Source organism: Molossus molossus, unplaced genomic scaffold (assembly GCF_014108415.1).
Source record: "Molossus molossus isolate mMolMol1 unplaced genomic scaffold, mMolMol1.p scaffold_m16_p_9, whole genome shotgun sequence".
Lineage (NCBI taxonomy): Eukaryota > Metazoa > Chordata > Mammalia > Chiroptera > Molossidae > Molossus > Molossus molossus.
Window position 1 is genome coordinate 11,122,217 of NW_023425403.1, and position 8,581 is coordinate 11,130,797.

At 40.8% G+C, this 8,581-nt stretch overlaps 1 protein-coding gene across 2 annotated transcripts in view; it reads right to left on the bottom strand.

Moving 5' to 3' along the window:
* CFAP97 (cilia and flagella associated protein 97) overlaps positions 1 to 8,097 on the bottom strand; it is a 35,503-nt gene extending 27,406 nt beyond the window's left edge. Inside the window, exons 1-2 of one of the 2 annotated variants that reach the window (XM_036250358.1) lie at positions 8,039 to 8,097; positions 4,289 to 5,367 (exon numbers count right to left, since the gene is read on the bottom strand). In XM_036250358.1, coding sequence (XP_036106251.1) covers positions 4,289 to 5,351 — 1,063 coding nt within the window. In that variant the 5' untranslated portion in view covers positions 5,352 to 5,367; positions 8,039 to 8,097. Of the gene's footprint in view, positions 1 to 4,288; positions 5,368 to 7,936 lie in introns of both variants that reach the window. The other variant, XM_036250359.1, reaches the window with a different exon arrangement.
* Between the last annotated feature and the right edge of the window lie 484 nt (positions 8,098 to 8,581).

The window sequence follows — 8,581 nt, forward strand, 5'->3', positions numbered from 1 at the left end:
ATTAACAAAAAACAAACAACAATAAAAGGCAAATATATTAAGATGCAGATTATTAACACAAAAAAAAGTATTAGTGAGCAGTCTGCATTACCTCATCAGATGAATTATTATGGCTTAATCTGGACCACCCCACAGTTTTTGCATTGAAAATAACTTTAAAAAACAGCCCTGTCACTTTAAGGAAAAGAACTGGCAGTATTTGTTGGCAATAAAAAGAAAAATCTGAGCATTCTAGCAAAAATTTAATTTTTGGTAAATTTGAGTTTTACAGCTTCCCAAGGGCTTTCTAATTAGACTGGTAGTGATATTAACACTTATGATTTCTGTGTAGTGTATTATGAAATATGTCAACATTTGTAGCTCAGTGAACAAGTATTTTCTAAATAACCCATCTACCATGTTACAAAATCATTAAAAATGTAAGACAGACTAATAAATTCTTAATGTAATAAACTACAAACTAATGTTAATTTCAAATTTCACACTGCAGCTAACATTTAAGAAACTACTACTTTTGGAATATTGGTGTGGTAGCAAAGAATATCTAATCTTAACTGAAAAGGCTATTAAAGTACTCCTCTATTTTCCAATCATATATCTGTGTGCAACCATATTTTCTTTTTTTTTTTATCCTCACCCGAGGATATTTTTCCATTTTTTGTACAGATAGAGTGGGAGGGAGAGAGAGGAAGGGAGAGAGAGAGAGAAACATCGACGTGAAGGGACACATCAAGTGGCTGCCACCCGCACGACCAACCAGGGCCGGGGACAAACTGCAACCGAAGTACGTGCCCTTAGCGGGAACCGAACCCGGGTCTCTCCGGACCGCAGGCCAACGCTCTAACCGCTGAGCCAAACTGGCCAGGGCGCAACCATATTTTCTTAATATACTTTGACCAAAACAATAAATTACAATGGTCGTATGTAGTAGCTGATATGAGAATCCAGTGATCTTCTGCACACATTAGCAATTAGCAAAAATCACAGTATTTTGGAAATACAGTTGTGTTTCATAAAACATGTTACTTATATTAATTCATAATGGGTTTATCACTACTATTTTTTTTTTAATCCTCACCCAAGGATATTTTTCCATTTATCTTCAAATAGAGTGGGAGGGAGAGAGAAACATCGACTGGTTGCCTCCCACACAACCCCGATAAGGGCCAGGGATGAATCACAACCAAGGTACGTTCCCTTGACTGGAATCAAACCTGTGACTCTTTGGTCTGCAGGCCAACGTTCTAACTGCCGAGCCAAACCGGTCGGGGCTATTACTACTATTTTTAATGATCTAATTAATATGATTTAAATTTCTGATTTAACTTTTAACATGGTAAATGGAAATCTGAAAGAAATGGGATGCAGTTCTCAACTTGATGAGTTATGAACCTGATGAATCATACAAAATCTTACAGACTGGAAAGTGCCTTAAGAATATTTTATTTTTTATATCCTCACTTGAGGACATTTTTCCATTTTTTGTTCAGACAGAATGGGAGGGAGAGAGAGTGAGAGAGAGAGAAAATTGACGTGAAAGGGACACATCGAGTGGCTGCCACCCACACGACCAACCAGGGCCGGGGACAAACTGCAACCGAGTTACACTTAGCGAGAACCGAACCCGGGTCTCTCTGGACCGCAGGCCGATGCTCTAACCGCTGAGCCAAACTGGCCAGGGCCATAAGAATATTTTAAAGTGAATATTGTTATACTGGATGGCTTGACAAAGAATTAGTTTCCCGTCTGGCCAGTGTGGCTCAGTGGTTGAGCATTGACCCATGCACCAAGAGGTCGCCAGTTCAATTCAGGACACATGCCCAGGTTATGGGCCCAATCCCCAGTGGGGGGCATGCAGGAGGCGGCCAATTCTCTCTCGTCGATGTTTCTGTCTCTTTCTCCTTCTCATTTCTTCTCTCTCTAAAATCAATAAAGGAAAAAAAAAATTTTTTTTAAAGAATTAGTTTTTCCAGAGAAGGTTATTTATCAAATATACTAAAGGTTATAATGCAGGAGGCACAGACTTATTCTATGTATTTGAGATGGCAAATCTTAGACTAATGAATAATTGATAAAAAGTCAAGTTTCAGTGAAACACAAAATACATTTCCTAACCATGAGAGCTGTGCAACAACAGAAGCTTCCTTATAGTTCCTTCAGTTGGCAAATGTTGTCTATTATGTGCCAATACTTGCTAGATTTAGGGATTCTAGTAAGGAACAAGATCCTGCCCCTGCTGTTTACACTCCAATGGGAGAGAAAAGCAAACAAACTACACTATTTTCAGGGTCTAATAAGTATTCTGATAGAAGGAAACAGGCTTTTGGGACCGAGAAGCAAGGGTCAAGGGTGTGCAGCTACTCTAGATAGAATTTTAAGAAAAAGTCTGAGGAAGTAATATATAAGCTGAGACCTGAAACAAAAAAAAAATGCAGCCTATGCAAAGAAAAGAGCAACAGTAAGTGCAAATGACCCTTAAGAACAAAGTGTTCTGAGAAACGAACCCACAGCCTAGGTACGTGCCCTGACTGGGATCGAACCAGTGACCTTCAGGTGCACAGGATGACATTCCAACCAACTAAACCACACTGGCCAGGGCTGGATTTTATTTTTAATATAAGAGTTAACACCAGCCCCGGAGGGTTTTGCTAAGTGGTTAGAGTGTCAGCCCGTGAACTGAAGTGTTGTGGGTTCGAATCCCATTCAAGGGCACATACCTGGGTCGTGGGTTCGCTTTCTGGCCCTGGTCAGGGTGTGTGTGGCAGGCAACCAGTAGATGTTTCTCTCTCTCTCCCTCCCAAACCCCCTCCCTTCCATTCTGTTAAGGAAAAAAAAAAAAAAGGGAAAAAAATATCCTTGGGTTGGGATTAACAAGAACAAGAGTAAGCCCACTGAAGAGTTAAGAAAATAGAATTGGTTTATTTTTCATTTATTTTTTTAATCCTCACTCGAGGATATTTTTTCCTTTTATCTTCAGATACCGGGGCGGGGGTACGACGACACACTGACGTGAGAGACACATTGACTGGCTGCCTCCCGCACTACCCTGACCAGGGCTGGGGAGTGGACTGCAGTCCAGTGCTCTTGACCAGAATAGAACCCGCAACTCTTTGGTCCACAGGCCAACACGCTAACGCTGAGCAAACTAACCAGGGGGAACTGGCTTACTTTTTTAAAAGATCACTCTGGTTGTTAGCGAAATAAGCAGAGGGGCAAGAACAAAATGTTTCAATCTTGAAAGTTTTAAGAGATTGAATGAACCTTTATCAGGAAAGATACATAGTGGAGGCTTAGCCACTAGGTGCTGATGCCAATGTGGAGAGTCTGATGTTCCAGACACACTAAATAGGGACAATCAGAGCAAAGGAAAAAAGCAAACCTACAAAAGAGGGAACATTCACAAGTGAAAACTGTTCCAAAATATACTTTATCAATCTGACTGAGATATTTGATTAAATAAGTGATTTATTTATGCCCTTACATTTCCACCATTATGTAAAACATGAAGCTAAAGATTTGGTCTTTCAACTAACATTTCAAACAAAGAGAATCCTATTTATAACTTACAAATGTTATCTTCAACAGACCTAAAACCTAACCTGCAAGCCTAATATTTTTAGTTACATTAACAAGCCCAAAGGAAGTCTGAAGCTATGTTTATTTCACCTGGAATGTATTGTTCCTTTCAAATGAAATGTAGATAATAAAAAAATTGATACAGCTATCAAGATTATTCTAATTTAAAAATATATTTAAAAGCCACTAAAACTTGAATTATGCTATTTCATCAACTAGGTAATTACTTTCAAACAATGCTCTTTCACCTTTAACTTAAAATCTGAATAGTACCCTACGGTTTACTCTGAATTCTTTCATTTGCCAGTATTCTTGCCACTTTCCCTAGTATGAAGACAACTGGTCAGGTTATTTTAACCTCAGTGCTGTTACCTTTCTTAAAGATGAAAGTGAAATAGATCTAATGCCAGCGTCTCTATCAAAAGTGGGAAAATCTGGCTCCACTTCCTTCAATTATCTTATCCATTTGATCCCTCTAGGCATTTTGAGTTTGTATGACACTAAAAAAAAAATTAGTGTGAAGCACTTTTCTAGGCCTAGTTGATTAGCTTTGCAATGATATAAATAATGATATATCTGATATTTTATGGTAAAATGGAATATTTAGTAAAGTTATGATAATATCAATTATCCCAAACAAAACATATCAACTAGAAAAATCAATGCCAATTCATAGCATTTAATATTTAAGCTCAATAAAAAGAAAAATTACCTTTCAAGAGATTATTCAGATCCATTGTGTCATGTAAGGCTTTTTGTTTGTATCTGTGGTCTAAATTGGAATCTAACACTGAAGATTTCGAGGTTAGATCGAACCCATGTTTTTCTTTCCCTTTTTTGGCCGATTTCAAATTATTTTTTAAATCCTCAACATTTCCATACACTTCTTGACTCACGTTTTCTTGCCTTTTAACTTTAACTTTTTGATCGTTTGATGCACCCAGTTCAAAAGACTGGACAGGGCTGATGTCTGGGGTTGATAAAGGAGTGACATCTGTCACAGTATCTTCAGATTCTTCAGTGTAGTCATTGACTTTTGGTTTAGTACTTGAAGGCTGTGTTCCTGCTGATTTTATTCCTAGTTTATATTTCTGTTTTGGTGACAAGTGGTTTATATCAGAGAGATGTTTCTTTAATGAAGGGGATGAATCAGGTGTACAATTATCAGATTCTGCATCTGAACTATCTGCATCTGAACTTGAAGATGAGGACAAAGAGGAAAAGGAACTACTTTTGGAATACTTTTTACTTATGCCTTTTTTGTTACTAGATGGTTTAGCTGACTTGGACCTGGCATGTTTTTTCCCATCATCACTGCTTTCCTCTCCATCTGTATAGTAGTCATCTTCACTTTCTTTTACAATTTTGGGAATTCTATTTGGAATGGTCAAGTGTATTTTATGTCCTGTTGTAGCATCACACGGTTTTTTTGATCTCGAAGAAGTGGTTAATGATAAAGAATTTGTGGTTTGTGTATTACCATTTTCTATACAGTGTTCTTCTGGAGGAATTTTCTCTTCTTTTTCATTTTCTTTTTCAGTAAGATCATTTTCTTTCTCAGTAAGATCTTTTTCTTTCTCAATAAGATCATTTTCTTTTCTTTGCATTCCAAATTTCGAGTTTACATTTACCATATCTTTGTCTATTTTCTCTTTAGGGTTATCATTTTGCTTGTCAAAAAATGAGTTATTTTCACTTTTATCTGCTTCTTCAAAGTCACTGTCAAAGAAAGAATGGTCCACTTCACCTTCTGATATATCATCAAACCGATCCATAATGGCACAAATATATCTGAAAAGGAAAATGTAACCATCAAACAAAAGAGTAATTTTAAAATACTTTTAATTTTTATACAGTAATTCATAGTTCTTCCAAACTGAGAATTTTAGGTAACATATCAAGAGAAACATGACCCCAAAAACCCACCAAAAGACAATGACCAGTGAATTGATAATGGGGCTACAGGAGCAATTCCAAAGTCAATAATTCAAAAAATAGGTCTAATCGCTCACTTCACAAGATAAATCAAAATATATCATCAAGGCAGGCATATCACAAACATGGACACTTAAGTGAATTCTAAGGAAAATCTGTCTTCTATAAATTAAGTACAGTTAGAGTGCAGAATAAGAAACGATGGTGTTAAAACTTCGTAAGATTAGTTAAGTCAGCCCAAACATTATTTTCGTGAAAGCAGTCAACGAAGATGGACAAACTTCTCTGTTTCAGTACCTGTCTTTGCCCTATTCTACTCCACTGCAGTTACTGAAGCAGCCGCAGAAAGGTGATGGCCTCTATGGAAAGTAAGAGCTGCCTCGGCACACACATAGGCTGTACAGGTACCTCGAAGGCAAACCTCTAAAAATTTAACCACAAACTGACATAACCGCATATGGGAGGTGACAAAGGAAGCGTATACATATATGTCTTACTGTGTTAAAGGGAATCCAGTATAAGAGATTTTATTGTAGACAGGCTATCTAACATGGAAAAATGAAAGCATATTATTTAGATATGTGGAATTATATATTGGAAGAAATGGATAAAAATATTCAAAGTAGTTGCCTCTAGCATGGTGCAGGGACCATTGGTTTGGTTATAGACCTTAAATTACCAGTTGACTTATTGATTTAAAAATATTTTAATACTTTACATAGATGGAATTAAATGGAAAACATCATTATAATGTCATAGCCTTTAAAAAATATTATTTGAGGTGGGTGGGATCGAGAGGAGGGTGTCAATGGGGGAAAAGAGAAACATCTGTAACAAAAAGAAATAAAATTTTTTTTTCTTCTACCTAAAAAAAAAACTATATTATTTTTTCAATCTCACTAGTCTTAGTAGCAGTGCCGCTAAGATTTTAGAGCTGTTACTTGTAGTTCTAGAGGTAGAACTTGCATCAACAGATGGAGTTTAATGACAGGATTGCTCAAAAATGGACTGGACTACTGTCTAAGATTAGGAGCCATGATCACTAGATAATGGTGGAGAAAAGACTAAATGTCCACTTGCTAGGATGCTGTAGAGGGAAGTCATACATTAGAAGGATAGTTCTTTCCCAACACTAAAACTATATGAACTAGGTCTAAATCCAAAAGTCACATGATTAGCTACTTCTTTGAAATCCTTGATCTTCATAGCTAACAGTTCCTGACTTGCTGTCTCCTTACCAGACTGGAAACTCCTGATAGCTAGCTCATCTTTATACTATTCTTAGTGCCTAAAGTAGGATCTGACAAACAGTATTCAAAGAATGGTTATCGGATGAAGGAGTTTGGAGTTAGGAGACTGAAGATTGAGCAGTGGTTCTGCTCTTTGATAGCTATGTAAGCAAAAAAGTCACCTCTTTACCCTGAGCTAGTTTCCTTGATAGTTTCCCACAATCCTCTTTCACCCTCCCCTCCTCCCCCACCACACTCCCCTTATCTGCATTTACAGGGTTCATGTAGACCCCAACAGTTGTAAGCATCTGCCTCCCTAAGTGGCCTCAGTTCAGGAGTGGGGGTGCAGAGCCAGTGCCTGGGAAACTTTTCAGGTTTAAATGTGGGTTGATAATATCCAACAGATACCGTTATTTTAAGGATTTAAACGCTCAGATGATTTAATTTATGGAAAAGTTATCCAACAATCTCATCCACTGAGCAACCCTCTTGATAATATTTACTTCAAAGTTAGTGAGGTTTCTTTCCATTTATATTGGAGAATAATAAAAATACGGACTTAAAATAGTAACAACATATTGGGACAGGGTAAAACTGAGAGGATAGTTCATTAGACCTTAAAAACCCTTGTGTGGTGCTCGGTGAAGACAGGGATTCGCGACGCCGTCTGGGACACCCACCCTCATGCAACTCCTGCAGAGTCAGCAGTAGAAACACTAACGCCTTCAAGGCTCAGCAGGAAAACACGCAACTCAGAATTGGCATTTTTCGAACTGTCATTTTGTTACTGTGACATTAGGTTTCTATAGTCAGATACATAATATGATCCAAAGGTAACCGATTGTGTACACGAAAAGCTAGGCCCAAAGTAAGCAAGTAAACATGTGTTTCAGGAACTGAGGGTCCGTCCACCACCCGCTCCCCACCCCGCGAGGTGGCGGAAGATAACGGACAGCCCCTCACGCCTCAGAGTTCAGGGTTCAGGTTCAAGTCCGCGGAGGGGAGCGCTGGTGACCTGAGTCCGGCCCTGGTCCCAACCCCCACGCCACCCCGAACGCGCCATGCAGACAGGCCGTGCTCATCGAGGCTGGGGATGCGGGCGGCCCCGCGGCTCAGACGCCTCCGTTGTGGTTACACCCGCCGCCCGAGGGCTGGCAGGGCGCCTCCTTCCCTCCCGCGCTCTTCCTTATACCGACCCTGAGCGCTCGCCGCGGCCCCGGCTCCGGAGGGGAAACGGATCCCGAACGGAGAGGAAGCTGGCGGGCGCCGGAAGAAGGGGTCGCTCACGCGCGGCTCACCTGGGGGCCGTGGATGAAGGCGGCCTCCCCCGCCGCCCACGGCGTTCAGAGCTCGTGCGCACGCGCCGGCGCGCTCCGCAGCCAGCGGCTCCCAGCGGCACGCTCGGCTTCCGGAGGCGGAGCGAGCGGAAGGAGGGAAAGGAGCTTGGAGGGGCGGAGCCACCAGTGTCGCGGGAATGGGGCGGGAATGGGGCGGGAATGGGGCGGGGCCGAACTCTCACGCTGCGCGGTGGGCGTCTTCGACCGAGGAGGCCCCTGCGGCCTAGAGAGGCTCCACCTTCTCCGCCCGCTGGGGTCGGGCGCGGGAGGCCGGTCCCGCCGCTCTCCAATGGGAAGGAACACGTGGAAGAGGTCGTCGTTCACCAGAGTCGTCCAGGTCCTTAGTTGCCCAGTGCTCTCTCCTGGTCTTATTGCCCCTACCCGCGCTATGAACGCAGTGCTGGTGAGCCTAGTAGTGGTGGCTAATCTAATGGGAGAAACTGCTTTAATTTTCTTGTGTTTCCTTACCAAAACAGTAACAGTAGTAATAAAAATGGGGCTGCT